We start from the raw sequence: 27,152 nt of genomic DNA on the forward strand, positions 1-27,152 counted from the left end.
TGGAAGAACTCCAAGTGCCAAGTGAGTTTATGCTCGTGGTTTCTCGAATCTATGAGACGGTGATTTGTCAATTGCGCATGGGAAGAGAAATTTTTGAAATTTTTGTAAGCACTGTTGCGGTTAAACAAGGATGTCCATTGTCACCAACTCTCTTTGGTCTATGCATCGATCAAGTGGAACAAATGGTACTTGACTTTATGCAAGAAGAAGGCATTGAAGAGGTCACTATTTGCAATGCGATAATTATGATTTTGTTGTATGCGGATGACGTAGTGCTTCTAGCACACACTTTAGAAGATGCACAAAAGCTTATGGTTGTTCTTGAGAACTTTTGCTTGCATAGTGGGCTGATTGTGAATGAATTAAAACAAAGGTTATGCTTGTGAAAACCAACCATAAGGAGAAGCCATGCATTGTGTACAACAATGAGACACTTGAAGTTGTTGAGAGCTTTAAGTACCTTGGCCTTGAGGTTCCGTCCAATCACAATTGGCATGGATGTGCTATGCGTTGTTTGGAAGCGGGAAAGAGAGCATATTATGCATTTGAGAACATGTGTAATGCATGAAACATCAAGTGTTGGGTTCTCAAGAAGTATCTTTTTGATGCATAGGTGACACTGGTTCTTCTTTATGGAGTTGAAGTGTGGGGCGGGAGCATCTCAAAGTTAATCGATAACAACGCTCTTAGAAATTACGATTGGAATATTCCATGATATGCATGCCTACAAATCCTCATAACTTATACATCACGTATACTAGGGTTATATCTTCTATCTATAGATCCTGAAACAATTGTGTCATTCTAAGAGCAAAAAATTGTATCACCTCTAAATCGCTTACTAACCAATGAATATCCATTTTAATGGAACAATATAGTAACTAAAAGCAACCAACAATAACTAAAAGCAACCAACAATCACTGTATGTTTTAAAAAGGTTATAAGGATGAGTTAGGCCCGTGTCACACACGTTCGCTTGGACGTGTGTGCGATTGACCTGGAAAAGATGTATTGGCTATTGGGTGCATCCGTTGCAGTGAATATTCACCTGGCCAGACGGCTCGGTCATCTTCGTCAAGTAGCGGACATGAAGAGCAAAAAGGGTGCGACCTACGAAGATAGGCGACAAATTCGTGCGTATAGTTGGAGAATCGAAAGTGGAACCAACTCATTTGGTGTTGTAGACGTTTGAAAGGAGATAACCTCCACTACATGTGATAGCCATAGCACCCAAGTAGGGATTTTGGGCCCCATTCGACATGTGCACCTGATAGGGACCTTAAACTGACCGATGTGGGTTGATCTTCATTAGATTGTCTTTTGAGAGTTTTTAGATGTCATCTTCTCAATTGTTCTACACGAGACTTCTAATAGTTTGCTAGAGTTACCTTACAATAGCTTTCGAGGATGATTTTATTTAATAATGAAGCATCCAAGAATATACCAAGCACTACTTTATCGATGCGTAGAGAATGTTTACACATGTTGTCACCTTGAGGGAAGGTGAGGGAGGAGAGTGCCACAGAGTTAGGCCTTACTTTTTCTTATCCGTAGCAATGTGCAAGTCACATACTAGTTATTTATATATGGCTTCCTACATTTAAAAAAGTGATATTTGTAGGGCTTACAACAAACATACATTTCCTTGTGCAAAGCTAATTATTGAACACCCTTCCTCAAGGAAGGCCTTGTTGTGCAACTTGCCTATGCTTAGGAAGAGCTACAAAATTTTTGCCATGTGTGTACATGGTGGATTTCAAAGGAAAGGTGGGAACTTGAAAGGGTTGCAATTTTCAACCCAGGCACTCCCAGTGGCCCCCAAGTACATGAAAGTTGTTAGTATTGCTCACATAACCCAATTTTTTGTGTAAATGATTGAAAATGAAAATTCCTGGTTGTAAGGTAAAAAAATGAACGTTTTGATTACAAATCCTGGCAAGTAGAGGGTACCAGATGGGGGAAATTCTTAAAACCCCTCATTAGGAGGGAATATAAGCACGTGAGAGAAGATATATGAAGGTGAAGGGGGGGGGGGGGGGGGGGGGTGGTGGTTTGGCAAAAGTTCCTAAGTGCGAGGCGGATGCGCCTTGAAGGCAACACATCCTTGCTAGTAGGTGGGACAACATGGCATGCAACAGACGAATCGAAAAGGTGGCGCGCGAGTGGGGCCGGAGGAGTTGCTTGTGTGGACACGATAGGAGAGGGCAAGAAGGAGCAGCAACGGGACAAGAGAGGGCATGAAATTCTTTTCTCATAGTAAAGGGGCAAGACAATTTGTAGGTAATTGGCAATGGCGGATTGGTTTAGAGCAGAGGCTTCTCGTCTGTCGTGGAGGTGCCATGTTCGAATCCTATGCTTCTTTTGGCCTCTGGACTTGGTAGTGCACAGAGCTTGGAAAAGTGCACGAAGCTTGGTTGGGATGGAATCTGTTGAGATTCCATTTAATAAGTTGAGAACCTGAAGTAGGTCCGACAGTACGTATGTCGGATTGGCAAATACACCACGTTTTGGCATTAATCACAATTGTCGGACTAGTTTTTCCTTAGAAAACAGGGGGACAATGTTCAGGAAAAATGTGTCTCAGATTAATATGGTGCCGTTTTCAATTTCAAAAGTGTCGGTTGAGGGCAAGGGGAAAATGAAAGATTCTGTCCCAAAATAGAGGAAAATAGTGTTAAAACCGAAAAAATAAACCTAGGTTTCTAAAATTTCCTCTTGGCAAATTCAAGGGAAGGAATTTTGTATGTTTGGATAAATGATTTTTCCCGAACACTGCAGGGGGGTTTCTTCTAGCAGTGCCTCAGGACTATATGACACGGGCATGGGGCATGGGATCTATGGTGAGAGCATCGAGCGCCGTAGATCTTGTCGGCACCGCAAAAAGTAATCTCGAGTACCCGAGATTACTTTTTACACCCGAGATTACTTTCGGTCACATTTGGTATAATAGTAATCTCGGTCCCATACCATCACAAAAAATGCACCGATGCTCGTGGATAGGACATGGGAGTCGCAAAGGTGAGGTCAAGGGTTCGAGGCTCGGGTGCGAAGTAATCTCAGGTACAAGAAAGTAATCTCGAGATTACTTTGCCACGATCTATGTCTCTCCTTCATCCCACCGTGTCACTTAGCCCCCAGGTTAGCCTAGGCTCTGAACCATTTGAATTTTGTCCGTCTTTAAGGGCCAATAAAACGTGTAGGAAGCATAATATATTGCCACGTGAGAGGAATTGAGGCGTGGCGAAGTAATCTCAGGTACAAGAAAGTAATCTCGAGATTACTTTGCCACGATCTATGTCTCTCCTTCATCCCACCGTGTCACTTAGCCCCCAGGTTAGCCTTGGCTCTGAACCATTTGAATTTTGTCCGTCTTTAAGGACCAATAAAACGTGTAGGAAGCATAATATATTGCCACGTGAGAGGAATTGAGGCGTGGCAATGAGTTATAACAATGCGTGTTTGCCCTTTTGCTGTCCGCATGGCAATTTAGAAAGTGTTAAGTTTGGCAAAATGAGAGTTGTTGTAGGGATTCGCGAATGCTGTTAGTGCAGTGCCGCTGTTGCTTGCTTTCTCAAATTCTCAAGACTTGTCCCTCCTTCTTGGTATAAAGCAGGTTCCCGAAAAGAGAGAGAGAGAGAGAGAGCGCAGGTTCTCGTACACGTTCTTCCTTGTACGTACACAGCTGCTGGAAGCTCCCCGTTCGACAGCAAAAGCATACCTAGCCCTTCACATTCCTTCTTTTCACCTCGTAGTGCCAGAGGCGTTGAGCTGCAGCAGTTGGGATCCCATCCGCATTCTCTCCGCCATAGCCAGAACGGAGCCGCAGCAGAAACGTGGCGTTTGGAACCTGCGCTTGCGCTAACAACGCTTTCCAATTCGAACTTGATCTCCTCCATGCAAGAAAAAACGTAAGCTTGCCAGCCATTTCCTTTCTATCTTCCACTGATACTTTATTATAGTTTTTTGTCCTCCTTGCGCAAGAACGTAAGTTTTGGTTTCACTGTCTACCTTCGCCATAAATGCATTTATTTGTCTCTGTTGTTAGCTTCTTACTTAACTTTCTTGCGCAGAATTCGGTTCCACTGGATGCGATTGTGTTCTTCTTAGCTTTCTTGCAGCTTCTGCTCTTACAATTTCCATTCCGCTTTAGTTTACGTTTCTTGCACAATTTTGGTGAAGCTGCAAATTCTAAACTTTCCACATTCATTGCGTGCACTCGGACGTTAATCAACCTTCCTTTCACCGAAACAAAAAGATAAAAAGAAAGGCAGAAAAGTGCTACATAAAGTTCCTGGATTTGTATCTCTTCTAAAAACACGAAAAAAGCTGCTGTTCTTCCTACCTCATAAACTAATTATTTATTCCAAGCTGAAGAAAAGAGAGAGAACGTAACAGAATCTCCATTTTTGATTGTGCTTCTATGCCGTTGGTCTGCATAATCTGATATGTTATAGCATAAGATATACGTTTTGCATCATAAGGACATGAATTCTTATTACACGGTGTCACTCTCTTTACAGGTAGTAAATGATGCAGTGCCAGCATTTTTCAAGCAGTGAGGAGAAATTCCCAGGTTTGTTACTGTGGTATGCCAATGTGATGAAGCTGTGGGAGGCAGTGGCATAAAGGCCTTTATAAAGATCAGCATTTGGCTTTACTTGATTCAGGCTAAGGTTAATCTTCATCTTCAAGGGAGTTGGTGACTATGCACATACATTTCCAACTGTTGTGATGCATCCAAGCCGGAAAGATGGCTTTTCCATTCTCAAGCTACCTCCCGTGGCTTCTTTTAATGTTTCAGATAGGGTCTTGTGCACTCTTCCAGGATTTAAATACAGGGAATTCTGCATTATTTACCAAGTTGATTCAACACAATGTGTGTGTTGAGGAGCCATTTTCTTTTCATGAGGGCTACCCTACCAGTTTCCTGGATATTACAAATGACACCTTGTCATGTGAAGATGATTTGGGCGGATTTGGATCCCTGGATGGTTTGTGCACCCTCAATGAAAGTATTATTCTGAAAAAGGATGCAGTCCTTGTAGGTGATGGGAGTCTGATTTTGTCAGATGAGGTTTGTTTAAGTTGTCCAGTTCGAGGATGCACTATCTCGATAAATCTATCGGGGGAGGTTCTCTTGGAAGCCAGTTCTTCTATTGTGGCAGGAACAATTATGATAGATGCAGAGAATGTTATATTGGCAAACAATTCTTCCCTCAATACAACAGCACTGGCTGGATCTCCTCCTCCACAGACAAGCGGGACTCCTCTTGGGCTTGATGGTGCTGGGGGTGGGCATGGTGGCAGGGGTGCCTTTTGTGTAAAAGGAGATGAAAAGGATCAGGAAGATGCATGGGGTGGAGATGTCTATTCTTGGTCTTCTCTCTCAGCTCCTTGGAGTTATGGCAGTCAAGGTGGAACCACTAGCAGGGAAGAGGAACTTGGAGGTGGGGGTGGAGGAAGAGTTTTGATCGCAGCTGCATGGCTAAATCTTGATGGAGCACTTCTGGCTGATGGGGGCTATGCTGGTATCAATGGTGGGGGTGGCTCGGGTGGGAGCATACTGATAAAGGTTTCCATCTTGTAAGTTGTTTTGGCCAACTATTGGGAATTTTGTAATGCGTGCATTGCCCTAAATGCAATTTTTGGAATTATGATTTGAGGTTAAACACAGGATTTGCGAGCTTCCAGCAGTTATTTTAGAGCAATCAATACTAATTTAGTACACCCTTGCATGTGTCTTCAGTAGTTGTACTAAAGTCAGTTTATAGTTGCGCCTCTTGCATTATAGATGAACTGCCACTCTAAAGTGGTGTAATGAAGGTACTTCACTTTTAATACAATCATACCTCATGCTTTTAAACTGAGTGTAGCTTTGTTAGTCTGATTGTCTTCCTTCCTTATGTTCTAGTGGCAAGTTTGTCAGAATTTGCTCACCTGTACAGTTTTTAATTACAGAACATCTAGTTTGTGTAAATGAAATATGTTTTTAACCCTCAAAACAATCTTTTGTGTGCACTTTCTTATGATCAATTTTTACTTTTCAAGTACAAGATAGATTTGTCGTTGTGAAATTTTTGTCTTCTCAAAGAAAATTGGGATTGAAAGTGTTTGCAGAAGTCAAAATGTGAGGTGGTAATTATTTTGATTTACAAATTTGTCTCACTTTTGTTCTTTAGAATTGTGCATTGGAGGCATAGGTGACAACAGATCCATTCTCTCCTTGTTTTAGAGGTTTTGGGAAGTTTTGGTCCATGTCTGAAAAGCCATGTGAGAGGCACATTGCACATGAACAAAGTAAGATAGGACTTAGGTCTATCATGTGCTAGAGAACTCATTGCATTGCACATGTCAAAGTAAGATAGGACTTAGGTCTATAATGTGCTAGAGAACTCACGGCTTACTTGAAACTTGAAACGTCAGTTAGAATAGATGGAACCAAACGAGAGAACTTTGGCCTTCAAAGAAACACGAGGTTTTAGAAACGGGTTTCTAACTTTCTTGGCAACTTTGACCCAAGTGAAAGTAGCCACTTCTTGGTAATCTCATGCAAAAACATCCTAGTGAACTGTCTATGGTAGGAGTATAGGCCCAGGAAGCATTTAACATCATGAACATGCCTTAGAGTCTGCCAATCCTTGTAGGCTGCAAATTACAACCTTTGCTATATCCACGCACACAAATTCTGGAGAGATGATATGGCCAAGGTGTTTCTCTAATGAATAATTCAGTTTTCTTCCCATTTATGACTTAAAAAGGTGTTGCATGTAATAATATATCCTAGCAAATATGCAATTTGACCGATACCTTGCCTTCTATCAGAGATTCAAAGTGTCTCCCTTGTCCACCTGGCCATGTGTGACAGGGGAGTGGATTGAATCGATGTCATGTCTTAAGAGTGTTAAACGTGTTACATTAAAGATGTTATTGTCGAACATTTAGTTGCTCTAGAAATGGTCAAAACCAAGTTCCCACTTGTGCTCATGACACAGCTTCTTTCAAACAAGGGAATGACTCCGTTTGTGAACTTCTAGAAGGCTTAAGAACCGAGTTACAGAAGTCCTGTATGCACTATTTTAGATGGGCTGCAAAAGCTCTGTGATGAAAAGCTCACCCCGAAGGCAAACTCCCAAAAGCTGGCGGATGAAAATCAACCCTTAGCACCTGCATGCTTCTACTCAGCGATCTATTCTGCGTTGCTGGAGTGCTTCTCGCCCATCAGCCAGCTGCTTGTCCATCCGTTCGCCACTCTCTGGTTGCCCCTTGGCATGTTGCTACATTAGCAGCAAGGAGGGAGAGACCGATTACAGATAGTGGTGAGCAGCCTCTGACAGACCCTGCTTTGCTGGAGTGCTTCTTGCCCATCAACCAGCTGCTTGTCCATCCCTTAGCCCATGTCTGGTTGCCACCTGGCACACTGCCACATCAGCAGCAAGGAGGGAGAGACCAAATGCAGATAGTGGTGAGCAGCCACTGATAGTCCTCTGGAAACCGAGGATTCTTCCACAGATGAGAATCTTTGTAGGAATCAGGCTCCTTTTTCAGATGCTCTTTTTGTGGTTCCAATCACAGCTGGAGACATATCAAGTGGTGGTCTGGAGCATCTGTCACTGAGACAGGGCAAGGAACACGTATACTCAAATTTAGCAAGGAAAATAAATGAAAGTTTGGGTGTATCTACCTGTTCAACTTGGCTCCTATGCTCATATGGTTGCCAAGCCAGTTTTTGATGCTCAGTAAATTTTCTACTTAGTCTGTTAATTTACCTTATGCAGGAATGGCACAGGTGAAATAAGTGCTTCTGGAGGCACGGGATGGGCTGGAGGAGGTGGTGGAAGAGTCTCAGTTGAAAGCAAAGAGCAAGAAGGTGTTCCAGTTTCTGTTCATGGTGGGTTTTCTGATATGGTGTATATTTGGCTAAGGCAATTAGTCTTGTATCGTAAAGGATACAAGCTTTCTGTGAGATAATAGATTGGTTAAAGAATAATACACCTGCACAAATGAAGCAAGCTTGTGATCCTTGTTCCAACGATTAGCAATTTTTGGAATGCTTGTTTATTTCTGGCTGTAGGTGGGGATAGCTTGGGATGCACAGATAATGCTGGTGCTGCAGGCACAAGGTTTGATGTAGTATCAAAAAGTTTGGTAGTCAGCAACAGCAACAAATCCACACAAACGGACACTATATTCATGGAGTTTCCCACTTACCCTCTTTGGGAGAATGTTTATGTGGAGAACTATGCCAAAGTTGCCATACCTTTGCTTTGGAGTAGAGTTCAGGTTAGAAATTACTCATCTGGAATATAAAAACTGCAGGAGGACTTGATGGCGGTGTCGTAATTCTCTGCATGTGGTCTCAGGTTCAGGGACAGATTATCCTGAAGAGTCATGCAACCCTTAGCTCTGGTTTAGCCCACTATCCCTTTTCAGAGTTTGAGCTGGTGGCTGATGAACTTGACTTGACTGGTTCCACATTGAAGGTGGGCCACGGCCAATGCAACAAGTCCTTTTTCATTGTCTTTCTTTGGATGGATGATGCAATAGTTGACAAAATTTGCGAATCTCTCCAATGATGTTAAGATATTTCAATTACACGAGACATTACAGTCGCCAATTCAAAGGTTCTGGAGTTGCAGGTGTATGGTGCTTTAAGACTCTCGGTGAAGGTGTTGAGGATGAGGAACTCCATTTTGCAAATTGATGGTGGAGGAGGAGACATGGTGGCCACTTCAATTATTGATGCCAGTAATTTAGTACTGCTACAGGTATCTCTGGTTTCTAGGATGCTTATGGTGTATACCTCGTAGAGCAGAAGTTGAGAGTAAGTTTTTGCGTTATAGGAGGGATCGACAATTGGCTCAAACTCCAATCTTGGTGTTCATGGACAAGGATTTTTCCACCTGAAGGGACAAGGAGATGCAATTAAAGCGCAGCGGCTCTTTGTGTCATTGTTTTACAATGTAAATGTAAGTTCCTTGTTCCAGGTTTTGAGGACGATGCTTCAGCATTTTGTATGGTCTCAATAGAACCTCACAAATATGGTACACTATGCAAATTATAGTGACCAGTTTTTCACGTGTACGGTGTCTACTGAAATGCACAATTGACGTTTTCACGTGTACGGTGTCTACTGAAATGCACAATTGACGCTCAAGGTGTTTGCGTTATTGAAAGAAGAGAAGAGAAGATCTCCATATACTCAAAACGGGTCAGATATTTCTAATGGTAGCCCAGGCAAAAAATGAAACATTAAGCTGCTGCAGCGCAAGTGACTTACTGTATAGGCTTGCTAGGCTAAGGTTTCAATTGGTAGGATTGTTAATCATCACTCAACTACAGAGAGGTGGTTGTTGTGTGAGGGTGCATGCACACAAGCACATGCATGATTGTAGTAGCTTTTTCTAGCCCCACAGAAATAATGTTCAAGGGAAATTCACGAATTCCTTAGTTTTCACACTAAAATGTAATTTCCAGAGACTTTTGATAAAGCTTGGCGAAAATTTATCTGATTTGTTGGATGTGAGTGGCACACTTGTTTTTGTGCGTAGATTGGTTCAAAAGCGGTACTACAAGCTCCCTTGACAGAAGACATTACTAAGAATGAGTGAGTTGTTTTTTTGGTGAAGCTGTCTTTATGCGTCTACTTTACATGGTCTCATATTCATTCTTTCATGGTAGGGTAGTACCATTATATTGTGACAAGTCAACTTGTCCCATAGAGATTACTCAACCACCTGAAGATTGCAATTTAAACACATCACTTCCATTTACTCTCCAGGTAACACTGTGGGCTAAGGTTTATTACTTAAGGGAAGATTTGCATTCACCCTGATAATGATTTCACATTGGGCTCGATCAGATATGTCGCGTCGAGGATGTTGTTGTGGATGGCTTGGTGAAGGGAAGTGTTGTCCACATACATCGGGCTAGGACAGTCACAATTCATGAAGGTGGTCTAGTGACTGCTTCCGGGCATGGTAAATTTTGAATCTTTCTGCAACTCTTTTCTTTTTTGTTTTTTTTTCTTTCAGTTTCTTTGAGGAAGTTGGGACATGAGGGAGTTCTGGTAAAAAATTTACAGGCTGCCAAGGTGGCATAGGGAAAGGAGAGCTGTCAAGATCTGGTGCAGCAGGAGGTGCTGGCCACGGGGGAAAAGGTGGTAGAGGTTATTACAATGGAAGCTGGGTGGATGGTGGAAAAGAATATGGAAGCTCGTTACTGCCTTGTGAGCTCGGGAGTGGAAGTGGTAATATCACATCTGGCAGAAGTACCCATGGGGGCGGAGTCATTGGTGAGATTCTTACTGTAGACAAACAGCTGGTTGATAAATTATTGCAGTGGCAGATTTCAGTCTACATCAATTACTCTCAAATTGTTCATGGTTGTTGACAGTTATCGGATCTCTGGAGCACGCATTATCGAGTCTTGAAATTTTGGGAGCAGTGACATCTGATGGTGAAAGCTTTCTTTCCGAAAACCAAAGTGCAGGTGTAGGAGGTGGCTCTGGAGGAAGTCTCCTGTTTTTCCTACAAACATTGACATTGGGTAACAGCTCCTCCTTATCAATTTCTGGTGGTAAAGGCAGTGCGGTTGGTGGTGGAGGGGGCGCTGGTGGTCGTATACACTTTCATTGGTCAAACATTGCTACTGGTGATGATTACATCCCCATAGCAAATGTCAAAGGCTCAATTCTTTTGAGGTTTGTTAGTGCTGGATGCTACAATAAATTTTGTTTACGATGCACCGCCATTATTTTAGAGTGAGGACTTTCAGAAATTTTGTTCTTGAGGTTTGAAGGTAGTTAATGTCTTGAGTCTTGGATTGGGTAGAAGCAGCTATTTGTAAACTCTACATTAGACATCTGGGCTAGTGCAACCAGATAATGACCAAAGAGTGAACTGATAAAATTCTTGGTCTCAGTGTTTTACTTTTTTTTTTTTTCCGAGAAAAAGATCCTTCCATTAGTTAAAGAGATTGCCCATAGGGCTACAAACCACCTTTACTAGAGAGGGCTACATCGGGAGACTCTAAATCAGAAAATGGGAGGAGGAAAGAGCCACTCAGGTGGACAGTAGTGCCAGCTTGGCCATGGTGAAGAAAGGCCCTGGACGCCAGAGTCGCAGGAAAGCCTCTTTGCGCTCCCGCATGCGATTAGAGCTGCCTTGAAGTCTCTCGAACTGACTCCCGAGAGTGTGAATCAGCTCCAACCAAAAGTCACGAACAGTCTCTGCCGGTGGGACACGGCGAGCCTCAAAGATGTGAAAGCAGCGGGCCTGCCAAATGAACCAGGGTAGTTGGCCACAGACAAGCTCTTAACACACCTCTCTCTTACTGCATTATTCCGGGGGGGTAAGCTCTGTGGCAAGATGAAGTGTAGGTTGACCCCTTGGATCACTATCATCCTGCTGGTGGAGGCTAGCTCAAAATGGAGCCCAAGGCCTGTGAGAGTGGACCAGGCTGCAGCACCCCAAGTGTATTGTCGCGATGTGGAAAGAGCTGGCATCAGCAGAAGAACCAGAAGCCAAACGTGGTGTGCCATCGGGCAGTCCCACAGATAGTGACCCCGACCCTCCAAAGGATGGCCACAGGCTGCACAGGTCCTCCCACAGATGCCCACTACTCGTATTCTCTAAAGACAACACTGCAACCTGTGGAGCCTCTTTTGAGACTGTCCTCTCCCTAAACCTCAAAGAGCATGTGGGGTATGGACTCCGAGCAAGCACAAACTGCAATGGGAACCTCCAGTCGCGTGAAGGCCCCCATCCATCTGGGAGCTGCCCTCTCTAGAGGGATGAGCCAATCAACTGGTAAAGCCTCTGTAATATCTTGGCACATGCTTTGCACTCCCCTCATGCCTCTGAGAAGATTTAGCAAGACGTGGTACACACATGGTTGGCCACTACAACTTTGCCTGCCAAAGGGAGCTGTGCCGAACTCCAATGAAGGAGTTTCCTCCTAATGGACAAGAGTAGGGGAGCAGTCTACTGCTCAGGGGACAAGGCCAAGCCAACCTGACAACCCAAATAATGAACTGGAGTCCCTAGGGGAATCCACTTGAAACCCTCACTAGGCGACCAGTCAGGCGTAGGAGCACTGCGAACCTAGCAAGCCACTGCCTTCCTCCAGTTGATCAGTGCTCTTGATGCACAACAAAACACCTCGAGCCTGCTCACACGTGTGTAGATTGGCCTCCTGGCCCTCCGAGTACAAGGCTGAGTCGTCAACAAACTCAATGTCAAGTAGCTAGTCTCCCCTAATAGGGAGCTCTAAACTACGCAAGCAACCTACTGTGAAGTCAAAAATTTGCTCATTGCCTTAGCATAGAACAGAAAGAGGACGGGGGCTAGAGGGCCACCCTGTTTGACCGAACGTGTGAGCATGAAGCGTTCTTCTCTTCCCTCTGCCAAGAGCACTTGACTGTGTGCACACCTGTAGAGAGCCGACACACCTCTGATCCAAGCATATGAGAAACCCATCCTGCGTAGAGTACCCTCCAAAAGTCCCAGTCAACTCTGTTGTAGGCCTTCTCAAAATAGAGGAGTATCACAAGATCCTCTCCTCGGAGACGCGCGAGGGCAGACGCCTCTCAAAAAGTGAAAATGTTGTCAAGGATACTACGCTCCTTGACAAAACCTATCTGGGTCCCATGTATAATGGTCTCAATTAGTGGCTAAATTCTCAAGCTCAAATCCTTTGCTAGATTTTGTAGCCTGAGTTGCGGATGGTGATGGGTCGCCATTGTCGAATCTCATCCTAGGAGCCTCCCTCCTTGGGAATAAGGTAGATCAAGCCCTCACTCATGTTGTCAGGCATCTCTCCAGTGTGCAAGATATACTGAAATGCGTTGCAAAGATACGAACCAAGCAAGTCCCAATACTCCAAGAAGCAGACGGGAGTCAAACCATCCTGCCTTGGATAGCTACCTCGAGAGAGTGCTCGGAGGGCCTCATGGAGCTCCTATAGCTGGAGGGGAAGCTCTAGTCTTTGACACATCTCCTCAGTAACAAGGCAAGGCATCTGTGCCCAAACTTGCTCTCTGCATGCATCCCGACGCTCTGACTGAGGCTCAACTGACAACAAATCATGATAAACGTCAGTAGCAATTGCACGGATATCCTCAGGCTGTGAAGCAACTGACCTGTCGGGTCTCCTTAACTGGCATACACTGGTGTGCGCATGGCGGGGCCCCACCGTCTCAAAGAACTTCTAAATAACTGTCACCCACCTGGGTACATTGAGATGCTTGCTGATGGAAGTCAAACTCATGACGCCAATCCTCAAAGCTAGTCAGCTCCTGTCGAGCCTGTTGCATCCGTTCCTCCAACCAAGGATTGTCTGGGTGGTGCTCCTGCATACGTTGCAAGGAAATAATGCCCTGTTCGAGACGCTTCTCCTCTCCCTGGTTGTAATCAAGCGAGCTGCAGACTCTTAGCGGAAGAAGTGACTAAGCTCAGCGAGTTGAGAGGCCACTCTACCAGCAGGGGTGTCCTGTGTGTTCCAAACTCTTTGTTCAAAGTGCCACCACCCCCTCTCTAAGCTCTGGATCTAGCAAGATCCTCTTAGGGATGCGCAACATTATACTCCCCCTCTTCTGTTTGTCTGTCACAGTGAGGATCACTGGCACATGGTCAGAAAAAGTAGTCCCTGCCAGAATGCAAACATATCCATCCATGTCATAGATGTAGTCATTGGCGTAGAAGAAATCTATCGAAGATAGCTTCACTCCTCGTACTTTGCGATTAGAGCGAGAGAGACAAGCTCTTTGGTGGCCTCACAAAGCGTGAATGCTGCCAAACATCAGAAACCCTCAAGGTCATACATAGATGCTCCCAAGCTGCCAACTCAGCCCCATGCACAGTAGCATGGCTACCTCCAATCCTGTCTGAGGGGTCCTCCAACATGTTGGTCTCCCCCAACACACCGTTGCTCTGCATGCGGCAGAGACTCTACAATATGAGACGAAAACTCTGCTTGTGCATTTGCCACATTGGGCGCATATATGTTCAGCAAGCCCATGAGGCAACCCTGAACCTGCATAGTAAATTGTAATCCACGGAGCCCCACCTAGCACATTAATACCTCTGCCCCACGATGGCCTGATGCCATGAGTCTGCAGTAGTACATACCCCTCCCTGGATACCACCAGGTCCAAATGCAGCTGACCAAAATGTCTCGTAGCGACCACATAAAATCTGATCACATCGTCTAATGCGGCTCTCACAAAGATTATGCTCCTGAAGCATAAGAATATCAATCTTACCACCCACAATGCATCACTTAAGCTCCTGACATAGCCGACCCTGTTGGCGTTGGAACTGGGTCAAACCTAATCCTTGCACATTCCATGAGACAATCCTCATGGAATCAGCGAGAGAAAACTGATGCTGCAATAGCAACCAACCTCGCTATCTTCGAGGCTGGCTTGGATAGGGAGTAATCCGCATCCGAGCGACGCTGAGATCGGCGTGATTGTAGAGACTATCCAACCTAGGATCAAGAAGTGCGTGCCGTCCGTCGGGCTACCTCCTCTATCGAGGAGTCCTCGTGTATATATACATAACATGGTGGACTCTGCGTGTCAGCCAAAGAGTGTACCACAATGTGTCTACATCCTGCTGTGTCCGGAGGTTTCATCGAGAACTTGGCCAACGGCCACAAAGTCTGTACCAAATTTGTAACCCAAAGTCTCACGTGTGATGAGAGAACTCAAGAGCCTTAGCCTGAAGCGAGTCCATCACGGAGTCAAAGATCCACTCAGACTCGTCCCTGCCAATAGAGGAAAAGAGAAACCAACAGCTGGGTCCAGGGCCTCTATCCCTCTAACTCTCTAGCTGCAAGAAATAGTATATGGACTCTGAAGCAAGGCGCCTCAAAGTCTGGTGAAGAGTCGCGAGGAATCGTGTGAAGTCGTAGGCGACGGATGTCGAAACTCGTCAGTCCTGGAGGGATTGTGGCAAAGGGTGACGTCTCTGTGCTAGAAGGGAGGTCTGCAAGAAAGTCTGCTCCTCTCTCACCAAGCGGCTCGTGGCAAAGCGCTGCCAAGAGACCTTTGAGCAGACAATGAAGGTTTGTCCCTTGAGCCGGCTGTGGGGCAAGAGCGGGAGAGGATGAGGAAGCAAGGGGGACTAGTGGGAGATGGAGGCGGGGTGGTGGGTGGCACGAGGGGAAGAGAGGCTGTCGGTGTTGAAGCTTAGGTGGAGGGGGTAACTGTGGCCTCGTCTTGTTGTAAGGGGTGGAAACGGTTCCCCGTGGGAACCCACTGCTGTTGGCCTGGTGTAGGACGACCACCAAGGGGGCTGAGCTGGCAAGGTGGTCCGACGACGACCACGTACCTGCTGCCATTCCTCCTCTGCTTGGGCACTAGGCTCAAAGTAGGAACCTACCCGAGCTCCCTGTCGCTCTGTTTGCTGTGTCTGGCCAGCCTTAGGAGGTTGGGTATGGGTCTGTGCCGAAGGTCTGGGCCTCCTCCGTGGACATGCCTTTGCTCGATGGCCCATCTGTCGACAAATAAAGCATTGATTTGGGAGGCGAGAATACTCCATATTCTGGCGGAGCCAACCACCACTCACCCCAGGTAGTAGAACGACCTTTTGGAGGGTGTGGGTGTCGTGAACCGAAACGCGTATTGTAGGTATGCCAACTGCCTTGGCAGTTATAGAAGCCGCCGTGCGTGGTGTCTTCAAGACAATCCCAATCTTTGAACCAATCTTGGAAAGGAGCGGGAGGTATACTCTCCTCAGGTCTGAGAAGCGGACAGAGATGGGAAGGTCTACCTCCTCAACGAGAACATCGATAGCCGGATCAAATCCATGGTGCCACTGTCGAAAATGAGCTCTAGCTTCTCGGATGGCCAGGGGGCTCATTGCAATGACCTTGGACGCCATCTTGGAAAACTCAAACTCTATCTGGTAGTAGCCACGTCCGAGAAGTTGAACGTCGATGATCTTGCCCACCTTTGCTAAAATGCGGTCTTGGAGGAGATCTAAGGCGGGCTTAGAGGAGATCTTGCACCTCCCCTCTGCTAGGTTTGGTGCCGATAATCTTACTGATAACATAGAATGCCTGAAGGCGCGCCACCTCTGCCTCTAAGCTCGCATGCTCTGTCGGCAAAAGAGCAAGTCCTATGGTGGGTTCCGTGGGGTCGGGCAAGGGGGCTACCATCGAGTCTCTTTGTGGCGGAGCAGAATCCTCCATTTGTGGGGGGCACGGGACCGCTTAGCGTCAAGAAATATATTTCTTGATTCTTGACATTCAAGCATGTGTGCAAAAGCCTATTGCCTAATCAAAGGAGACAATATATAACTAGTCAATGAATCTTGGAAATGGGAGATAGTCAACCTGAGGCGATGCATATGGGATACCCATTTCTCAACCCCGCAAAATTGTGTGAACCAAATCTCTATTTAGTACGAGGCTTCATTATGGCTGAGTCTCGAGGCAAAAATTGAGCAATCAAGACTACATGTATGCTGATAGATTCTTACAATGCGTATTTGGAGTGTGTGCAAGATCATTTATTGGTGCGTAGGGCTACACCATTTGTTGGCCACAAATGACTCTAGTGGGGATGTCATAGTATCTAGCTAATAGTGTCACCAGCGTGTGACTACTATCTATCCTTTTTGTTGATTTCTTTCTTATTATCTATTTACTTTCACTTTTTGGAAACACCCCTCGGGAAATCTAACTGCCCTGCATTGCATAGCTAGTGTGGAACTGTCCAGAGGGAGTCCGGGCCTGAGGGCAAGAGAGCACTAAGGTTGGACAAGGACTATGGTTAGCCAAGTGGGGTCATTGACTAGCCAAAGTGGAATCCTTTGCTACAGAGGCTACATTTCAGTTTTGGATGTGGCCACAGTGTACAAAGAGGGTCGGATGACCTAGAAAGATCTAATGGCAGCATCTCCTAAAATTTAGGGAACTGCTATTTTGGGACCTGAAAATGTCTTCGCGTCATTACGTGCAGTTTGACATGGGGATCATTTTGTTACTCTGTGGCCAAGTCAACAGAGGCTGCAGGTGAGATATTTTTAGACCCGAGGGTCTAAAGCGGGAAAATGCACAAATGAGTGACACTTGGCACTTTGAGGCCAGTTTACTACTTATAGAGAAGGCAAAAACGTGATTTATAGTTGGGAGGCTCATTTTGCAAGTCTCTGTCACAGGTTAAGAGCTATGGAGTGCTTGCTTTCCCTCTTATGCACAGTGCGGTGCCAGGAGTGATGCCCTGCACGCTACGCACTGCCCTCTCTCTCCCCTTTGGCAGTATGTTATGCCCCTCTAGTGGGCTCTTCATTTGACCAATGTACAGTTGTGTGGGTTCATGCGCGATTGCCGAGGCAAGAGCCTCTTGCACAGGTACTGGATTAGCTAGCGGCTAATCCCCCCGCAGGTACAGGTGAATTCGGAGAGGTTTCACGCCAGAAATCTCGTCCGATTCAAAGGGCAAGTAGCCCTACAGGTGCGGGAGCTCGAGGACTTGCTAGGGATGCGACCGGCACGCGAAACGGAGCCCGAAACAGTGAATTACAGCCTGCTGTGTATTTTTGCAGGTTTAGGGTTTTGGCCCTAAACGGACCCTAATACCCCCAGGAGGTTCGGGGACGCAAGGGGACCGCTGTACAGGCGATCTGGCGCATTTTCAGGGCTGAAAACAGAGAATTCAGCGTGCTGCAGATTCTCGCCAGGTTTTGCAAAGTGCCCGTATGCGTCGGGAAAGTCGGTCAATGCGTGGGAATACTGACCGTGAAGGGTTCTAGTACAGTTATGCTGCCGAAATCGGGCTGGAACAGAGGAAATTCAGCCGAGTTTGTGCGGGGCAGCTTGTAGGAACCACAGCGTTTATTCCCTCTTTTGAACAATAAAGAAATACCGAAAGGGGCGCCTAAGTTAGGGGCCAATATGGTGTCTGTCTACTCATACAGGTGCAATCTAGCAGCCTGTATCCCTCTCCTCTTTGTTGTGTCTTGAAAGTACAGGTAAAATAGACGACTAATAATGGGTGAAAGCTAAATCAAGGTTTAAAGTAAAGTCTACCGCCCTTTTTGGATTGAACAGGCCGGTTTCATGGTTCCATCGACGGGATTAAATCACTTTTTCCCATAGAAGTGAGCCTTGGTCAGTTTTGGGCTTGAAGACACAGGGGATCATAGACGAGACACAGGGAATTGTAATTATGGCTGACAGACCAGATGATGTGACTGAAGAGGTTTCCTCTTCACAGGGTCAACAGACACATGAAGTGGGTGAGTCCTCAAGACCACCACAGACTGATGATGATATATTCAGGACCCAGTTGGCTACTGCTGTGGCTATGTTCACACAAGTAATGCAGAACCCAAGGTTTTTAGCCTTTCTGCAACCTCCTGTTCCGTCTCAGCAAGTTGGGTCACTGGATCATATTCAAAAGCCTGTTAAGGCTCGAGCACAGGTGATTCATACCGCACAGTCAATGGAAACACCTGTACACTTGACGGAGAACATGCAGTCTCCACAACGTATGCCTAAGGTGCAAGAACAGGTGGCTGAGATGCCAGTTTTTCAAGCTGTACCAATTCAGCCCGCCACCTTTCAGCAGCCTATAGCTGGTTCTAATGGGCAGGGAAGCAACTTACAGGCTATGCAACAGGTCTTCCCACCACCTTCAGTACACCCTGGCTATTTTGGAGGTGGATCGGTATTTCAGAGCATGGCTGGTCATGCACCTGGAAATCAGTTTTATACGCCAGGAACAGTGTTCGGGGGTGCTCAAACGATGATGCCTAACCCCATGTACAGTGTCATGGGTATGCAACCAGGGTTTCAAAGCACTCAGGGACAATTTGGGATGCCACAAGCAAATTTTGGTATGGCTGGAATTACAAATCAGCAGCCAAATATGGCATTTCCAGGTCAAGTTAATAGCGGCCAAGGAACACAGATGAACCCTAATAGTGTTCCCATGTTTCAGTCACTTCCATATGACAATCTAACGCCGCTGGAGAGGCCAACTCCGTACAAAGAAGGTGGCAAAGGTGTGACATTCACGACCTTTACAGGGTTTGATGACAGGAAGAAGGCTCTTTCATTCCTCCAGCAATTTGACAAGGCCTATGCAGGGGGAAACTTTACAGAGGCTTCAAAGGTCCGCAAGGCAGCCACTTTCTTGACAGGGAATGCGGGACAATGGTGGACAACTTTATTGCTTCAAGGGCAAGCTCCGTCCACATGGATTTACTTCAAGCAGATTTTTGCAGCAGCTTGGTTATCTGATGATTTCGAAGCAGATGTCATGACAGAATGGCACCAGCTTAATGCTGCCACTTGCAGAAATCTGGATGATTACAATCGGAAGTTTTGGAAAGCTCTACTTCCAGTAACTTCCTATAGGTTTGTGCCATTGACAGAACAGATTGAAAAATACTGTTGTGGCCTACCCAAAGGATTGAGAAAATACTGCACAAAGACCAAAGTCACTACTTTGACGCAGCTCATCGAGGTAGCAAACACTGGCAATGGTTTGCTCAAGGGAGAAGATTGTGAATTTAACACTGGCGTCAAGGCAGGATCAGGCAAGAAAAATTCAACCAAGAAGCACGTTCCCAATGAGGCTCCTAAAGGGACTCAGGAGTCAGCCAACGCAGGGAAAGACAAAGCTACGGCTGAATCAGAAAAAGGACCCGCAAAGAAATGGAAAAGACGTTTTCCTCGCAAGTCAGAAGAGCAAAAGAAGGTCCTGAGGACAGAGAACAAATGCTTTATATGTGAGCAGCCTGGCCACATTGCTTACAACTGTCCTACAAAGAAAAGGCCAGCTGATTCTGAAGACAAGGAAGACAAGAAAGGAAAGAAGCCCATGGCTGGTCTAGTGCCAGATATGGTGGGCGACAAGCCAAATTCAGATGCAAGTGAGCTTTGCAGAGCATGGGGAAAGGTTAGGGATCAAACAGTGCTTATCTTCTTTGATCCAGGTGCCAAAGCCAACTTTATTTCCCCAGAATTGGCTTCAAAGTTGGGAATCAGACCTGAAGAGATGGGGTATACAGCAGAGGCAGGTTTGGCATGTCCTGGCCATACAGAGGCTGTGACACCCATCATTGGAAAGTTGCGTCTACATATCCAGTCCTATGTAGATGCTGAAGAATTTTACATCATGCCACTGGACGGATGTGATGTGTTGTTAGGTATTCCTTGGTTGTTTCGTGTACAGGGAATCATGGATGCCTACAACAAAAAGATCACTGTACAGAGCAGGGGAAAGACTCACATTCTGGATGTAAAGCTTAAAGGGGAGTCTATTCCTACTGTATCAGCTTCTGCTATTACTTCTGTAATGAAAAAGCATCTTTCTGCGTACTTGGTTTTTGCACGTGAAGTGTCAGATTGTGATGAATCAAATTTATCTGTGCTAGATAAAGAAAGGTCAATGTTTTTACAACAGTATAGTGACTGTTTTTCCGATTCATTACCGTCTCAATTACCGCCAGAGAGACCCGAGGACCATGCGATAGATTTGGTGCCAGGCTGTAGCCCACCAAATAAGCCTCCGTACAGGGTTAGTGCGGCTCAGCAGAAAGAGATAATGGGCCAAGTACAGGAGCTGTTAGAAAAAGGGCTGATTCAGCCCAGTTCATCTCCATTCTGTTCTCCAGTATTGTTGGTGCAGAAAAAAGATGGCTCATGGCGTATGTGCATCGACTACCGTGCACTGAACAAGAATACCATCAAGAATAGGTTCCCTATACCTAGAATTGATGATATTATGGACAAATTAGAAGGAGCAGCTATGTTTAGCAGGATAGATCTAAAGAGTGGGTATCATCAGATCCGCATTAGATCAGAGGATGTGCACAAGACTGCTTTTAGAACGACGTTTGGCCTTTACGAATTTTTAGTGATGCCCTTTGGTCTCACAAATGCTCCTGCTACGTTCAATAGGATGATGGACAGAATTTTCCGTCCACACCAGCAGTTTGTTGGTACATTCTTTGATGACATGATAGTCTACTCAAAGAATGAAGAGGAGCATAGGCATCACTTGGCCATTGTGTTCAAAGAGCTACGCAGTCATAGGTTGCTCATCAATGCAAAGAAAAGTGAGTTTTTTCTGGAAGAGATTCACTTTCTGGGACACATTGTCTCAAAGGATGGTGTCAGAATGGATCCTGCAAAAGTTGAAGCGATCAAGTCATGGCCAAATTTGAAGACGGTGCATGATGTCCGAAGCTTTTTGGGACTATGCTCCTATTACAGAAGGTTTATCCGAAATTTCGCTGAGATTGCTTCACCTTTACATGCTCTTCAAAAGAAGGCAGTCACCTTCAGATGGACACAGAAAGAGATTTCAGCTTTTAATCTCTTAAAGGAAAAGATGACTTCAGATCCAGTCATTGTGTTGCCAGATCTTAGGAAGTCATTTGTGGTCCAGTGTGATGCCTGCGGTAGTAGCATTGGTGCTGTGCTAATGCAAGATGGCAGGGTAGTAGCCTATGAGAGCAGAATTTTGCAAGGGCCAGAGATGACCATGCAGGTCTATGAGAAAGAATTACTGGCTGTGATTCATGCGCTCTTAAGGTGGAAACACTACCTGCTAGGTGCAGATTTCGTTGTCCAAACGGACCATCAGACCTTGCGATACTTCTTGACACAGACAAAGTTATCTGAGAAGCATATGCGATGGGCAAATATCTTGTCCATGTTCCATTTTCAGATTGTGCATGTGGAAGGCAAGAAGAACGTTGTGGCCGATGCCTTGTCAAGAAAGCCACAAATTTCAGCTGTGTCGATTCCTTATCATCATGAACTTGATGATATGAGAGAACAGTATGCAAATGATGAAGATTTTGCAAGGGTCTTCGAGCAACTAATGGATGGACAACATCATGAACACTATCTTCTTAAAGATGGGTTCATGATGATGCATGGCAGATTGTGTGTCACAAAGCCATTGCGACGCAAAGTTATGGAAGAGAGTCATGTCCCACCGTATGCAGGGCATCGTGGTATCGATGCTACAGTTAAAGCGGTAGAGACATTCTTCTATTGGCCTACATTGAGAAGGGATGTGGATGCCTTTGTGCGAGAATGCCTAATATGCCAAAAGGTCAAGTTTGACAGGCAAAAGGCACCAGGGTTATTGCAACCACTACCTATTCCAGATAAACCATGGGAAAGTATTGCTATGGATTTTATCTTTGATCTTCCGAGAACGCAGACAGGAAATGATGGTATTTGGACCATTATTTGCAGATTCAGCAAACAGGCTCATTTTATTCCTGTCAGGAAGAAGATAAAGCCAGATCAGATGGCACGCTTGTTTATGAGCAATATTTTCAAGTATCATGGCATGCCACAGTCGATTATTAGCGACCGTGATCCACGCATGACTAGTTTGTTCTGGAGAGGCTTGTTTGAGAATATGGGCACCACGCTCAAATTCTCTTCGTCATTTCATCCTCAAACAGATGGGCAGTCAGAAGAGGCAAATTCTACTGTCCTAGATCTGCTGAAGTGCTATGTGTCAGAGCATAAAGGAAGGTGGGAGCAGTATTTGCCATTGGTGGAGTATGCATACAATAATACAGTGCATTCATCAACTGGCAAGGCACCCTTTGAGATAGTTGAAGGTGGCAAGAAAGTTCCTCCCATACTGCATACAAAGGACAAGATATTTGAAGCAGATAAGTATGTTCAAGACATGGATGAAATGTACAAGAAGGTCAAAGTGGCCTTAGAAAGGACTCAGGCAAAGCAAAAGAAAGCAGCTGATCGTCACCGTCGTGAAGTGGTATATTCACTTGGTGATTGGGTGCTTCTACGGTTTGAAAAGGCAAGGTTAAAGAAGATGAAGGGCAAGGAAAGACTGTTTCCAAAGCTCAGCATGCGTTACTATGGGCCTTTTCAAGTGTGCGACATAATCAGTGATGTTGCATATAGGCTGAAATTGCCTGACAGTTGGAAGATTCACAATGCGTTTCATGTGAGTCTTCTCAGACCCTATGTGGGTGATGTGCCAGAAGATATGCCAGCTGAAGATCAGCCGGAAGTCGAGGAACTTGACGAGATCTTGCTCCCTGAACAGATTTTGGCACACAAAGAAAGGAAAGTGAAAGGCAAGGTTGCTAGGCGTTACTTGGTAAAGTTTAAAAACTATCCACCAATGGATGCTAAGTGGATGGAAGAAGGTGAACTTGCAGAGTCACCAACTGTGTTATCACTCTACCTGGAAGCCTTCGATTTGCAACCTACCTTGACCCCTTGAGTTTCAAAGCTAAATGGATTGTCAGTGTGACAATGGCTTTTGAAACAAATGATGTACATGGTATTTAAAGTGAGCTCAAATCAAATACCTGTTACATGAATGTTAGAGCTGTACAGATTGTCAGTTTGGCAATTGCTCTTATGGAATGTCCAAAAGTTTGATTAGTGCTATAGAAGTGAGTATTTCTTGTCAGTTTGTCAAGGATACAGTGATTGCTTCTATTGAAGAGTACATGTGTAACTGCATTCTTAAACTGTCGGTTTGGATATGCTCGAAAGTGTTACGGGATCCAACGTGTACTATAAGACAGTGGCAAAATGTGCAGCTACCATTTTGTCATTGGAAAGTTAGTGACTCAAAGCAATGGCAGAGTGCGAAGCTACCACTATGTCATTGGGACAGGGTTCACACGCAGGCAATACATGAGTCGACGAGGTGTTGAATACACCAGGGTTGACAATGAGCATGTATGTGTCGTATATGTGTCGACAGGTGTTGAATACATTAGTGTTGACAGTAAGCATGGACGACATAGATGCAAACGAGGACGTTTGAGATTTCAAGAGGGGGGTATGTCACCAGCGTGTGACTACTATCTATCCTTTTTGTTGATTTCTTTCTTATTATCTATTTACTTTCACTTTTTGGAAACACCCCTCGGGAAATCTAACTGCCCTGCATTGCATAGCTAGTGTGGAACTGTCCAGAGGGAGTCCGGGCCTGAGGGCAAGAGAGCACTAAGGTTGGACAAGGACTATGGTTAGCCAAGTGGGGTCATTGACTAGCCAAAGTGGAATCCTTTGCTACAGAGGCTACATTTCAGTTTTGGATGTGGCCACAGTGTACAAAGAGGGTCGGATGACCTAGAAAGATCTAATGGCAGCATCTCCTAAAATTTAGGGAACTGCTATTTTGGGACCTGAAAATGTCTTCGCGTCATTACGTGCAGTTTGACATGGGGATCATTTTGTTACTCTGTGGCCAAGTCAACAGAGGCTGCAGGTGAGATATTTTTAGACCCGAGGGTCTAAAGCGGGAAAATGCACAAATGAGTGACACTTGGCACTTTGAGGCCAGTTTACTACTTATAGAGAAGGCAAAAACGTGATTTATAGTTGGGAGGCTCATTTTGCAAGTCTCTGTCACAGGTTAAGAGCTATGGAGTGCTTGCTTTCCCTCTTATGCACAGTGCGGTGCCAGGAGTGATGCCCTGCACGCTACGCACTGCCCTCTCTCTCCCCTTTGGCAGTATGTTATGCCCCTCTAGTGGGCTCTTCATTTGACCAATGTACAGTTGTGTGGGTTCATGCGCGATTGCCGAGGCAAGAGCCTCTTGCACAGGTACTGGATTAGCTAGCGGCTAATCCCCCCGCAGGTACAGGTGAATTCGGAGAGGTTTCACGCCAGAAATCTCGTCCGATTCAAAGGGCAAGTAGCCCTACAGGTGCGGGAGCTCGAGGACTTGCTAGGGATGCGACCGGCACGCGAAACGGAGCCCGAAACAGTGAATTACAGCCTGCTGTGTATTTTTGCAGGTTTAGGGTTTTGGCCCTAAACGGACCCTAATACCCCCAGGAGGTTCGGGGACGCAAGGGGACCGCTGTACAGGCGATCTGGCGCATTTTCAGGGCTGAAAACAGAGAATTCAGCGTGCTGCAGATTCTCGCCAGGTTTTGCAAAGTGCCCGTATGCGTCGGGAAAGTCGGTCAATGCGTGGGAATACTGACCGTGAAGGGTTCTAGTACAGTTATGCTGCCGAAATCGGGCTGGAACAGAGGAAATTCAGCCGAGTTTGTGCGGGGCAGCTTGTAGGAACCACAGCGTTTATTCCCTCTTTTGAACAATAAAGAAATACCGAAAGGGGCGCCTAAGTTAGGGGCCAATATGGTGTCTGTCTACTCATACAGGTGCAATCTAGCAGCCTGTATCCCTCTCCTCTTTGTTGTGTCTTGAAAGTACAGGTAAAATAGACGACTAATAATGGGTGAAAGCTAAATCAAGGTTTAAAGTAAAGTCTACCGCCCTTTTTGGATTGAACAGGCCGGTTTCAAATAGTATGCATTCACAGCTGATGGTTATCTTGTCTCGTGGATGATTAGTATGATGTTTCCTGTCTATCAAGGATCGTAGACAATGATAGCCCTAGGAGAGCGTAAGCAGGAAGAGTATGATTCAGAAACACACTTATCTTTTTTGTTGATCTCAACCTTTTAAATAAGTCTTGTAATACGTGCTCTTTGTGAGATTCGAGCTTGTAGGATTCCTTCACCTTTTACATGTAACATCATCAGTGATTAGTGATGGCATCATATTTTTTGGCCTAGAGAGGTTTCTATGGCTAGGCATAACAAGGCTTATCTCAATAGTCCTCCCCTTAAGCTGATGCTTATGGTCACAAACAAGAGAAATGAATGGTAGTGCGCCATATACAAAGCAAATACTAGATACAAAAGGGCAAGTCGACAACATTATTAGCTCCAAACAAAGGATTAAAAACTTTGATACATTGGTAGTTGAGGCTCAATTGTGCTGGGAGATGTGTTGTCACAAAGTGATTGTTGCTAAATTGGCTTTATCTGACATAAAAAATAATTCTAAATGAATGATTGGATTTATAAGTGAGAGAGTTGTCTCACTTGGAACACCAAGGAAAATAATTCTAAATGAATTACTGGAGTTCTAAGTGAGATGGTTTTTCTCATTGGAGACATCCGAGTACAGAGTATTCCTAGTGCGTCGTTCAAAGTAATGACGGGAGCACTGTGAACGGGAATATGTGTAAGGCCACCAGGAACGGGTACTTCTAATGCGTCACATCGGATGGGTGACAGGGAGCATCGGGAAGAAGTATCCGACCATCCGGGAACGGACATCTCTGATGCGTCATAGGATGGGTGACATAGAGCATCGCGAAGGAGATTGTATCGTAAGTTTGGTAGGAAAGGACTAGGTGATGGGTATTCCTGATGCGTCACAAGGTGGGTGACGGGTGCATCGGAAAGGGGATATCCATAGTCGAGAGGAAATTCCGAACTTTGTTGGAATTGTGCACAAGGAACAAGCAAGCACTTGAATGAAGATGGGTTCGGAGGAAACTTTGAGGAAAAACAGATGCTTTTGAGAAAGCAGGATTGCCTTTCGGGAAAGCAGATGCTTTCCCGGGAGGAAGTCTATGTCTGCATTGCAATTGTGCATGTGATTGCATCCAGGGACGCTTGGGAAGTGCTGTGAAAGCATTGTTTTTAACTTATAAGGTTTTATTGAGTTTTTGGGCAGATTCAAACTATTTTTTAAATATGTCGGCCGCCCATTTAATAAGTGGGCAGCCATCTTATAAATAAGGCAACATATCAGCCAGTGTTTTCTCTCTCTCTTTTTCTGGCAGAACCGGAAATAAAAAATTAAAAAAAAAAAAAACCGGCCGTGATCTCTACGCGAGCAACTATTAGTGCCCGTGGCCAGGAGCTATAAAAGCATCACATGCCCTCACTCAGAGGAGGAGGATCAGTTTTTGCAAGAAGGAGATGCTGTTGCAGAGTTCACCCACAAAGAAGACGTTTGCCGGTGATGCCCATGACTGTCCCAAGTGTACCCGATGTCGCCAAGACCCAGTGCGCGAGTTCCTTCGCGAAGAAGTGCCTACGAAGCGTGTTTCCGTCGCGACAAGTTTCTGCTTTTCTCTGTTTTAAGCCCATAAACCTCGTAGACGAGGCTGATTTACGAGAAGGAACCCGAGAACACACCTCTTTTGTGTGTAGGCTTGGAAGAGAGGATTTTCTATGTAGAGATCTCTTCCGGGGAATTGCTTTTTCGAGAATTGAGTTGCGTTTTGAGCGTCGAGAGTTTGAAGGTAATGATTTTCTTGTTATGATCTCTAAGTATTTGTTTGCAGGTGTACTCCCTCTTAGTGAG

At 45.3% G+C, this 27,152-nt stretch overlaps 1 protein-coding gene across 1 annotated transcript in view; it reads left to right on the top strand.

The window, feature by feature from the left end:
* The first annotated feature begins 3,824 nt into the window (after positions 1–3,824).
* The window catches only part of LOC147429385 (ephrin type-B receptor), a 133,045-nt gene continuing 109,717 nt past the window's right edge, over positions 3,825–27,152 (top strand). The window contains exons 1-13 of the mRNA XM_086495601.1: positions 3,825–3,909; positions 4,522–4,574; positions 4,669–5,584; positions 7,777–7,889; positions 8,073–8,281; positions 8,362–8,481; positions 8,638–8,766; positions 8,842–8,967; positions 9,550–9,605; positions 9,680–9,779; positions 9,861–9,978; positions 10,083–10,292; positions 10,394–10,700. Coding sequence (XP_086351727.1) covers positions 4,752–5,584; positions 7,777–7,889; positions 8,073–8,281; positions 8,362–8,481; positions 8,638–8,766; positions 8,842–8,967; positions 9,550–9,605; positions 9,680–9,779; positions 9,861–9,978; positions 10,083–10,292; positions 10,394–10,700 — 2,321 coding nt within the window. The 5' untranslated portion in view covers positions 3,825–3,909; positions 4,522–4,574; positions 4,669–4,751. The remainder of the gene's footprint in view (positions 3,910–4,521; positions 4,575–4,668; positions 5,585–7,776; positions 7,890–8,072; positions 8,282–8,361; positions 8,482–8,637; positions 8,767–8,841; positions 8,968–9,549; positions 9,606–9,679; positions 9,780–9,860; positions 9,979–10,082; positions 10,293–10,393; positions 10,701–27,152) is intronic.

This window comes from Adiantum capillus-veneris, chromosome 22 (genome assembly GCF_014529385.1).
Source record: "Adiantum capillus-veneris isolate H3 chromosome 22, ASM1452938v2, whole genome shotgun sequence".
In the NCBI taxonomy this organism is placed as follows: domain Eukaryota; kingdom Viridiplantae; phylum Streptophyta; class Polypodiopsida; order Polypodiales; family Pteridaceae; genus Adiantum; species Adiantum capillus-veneris.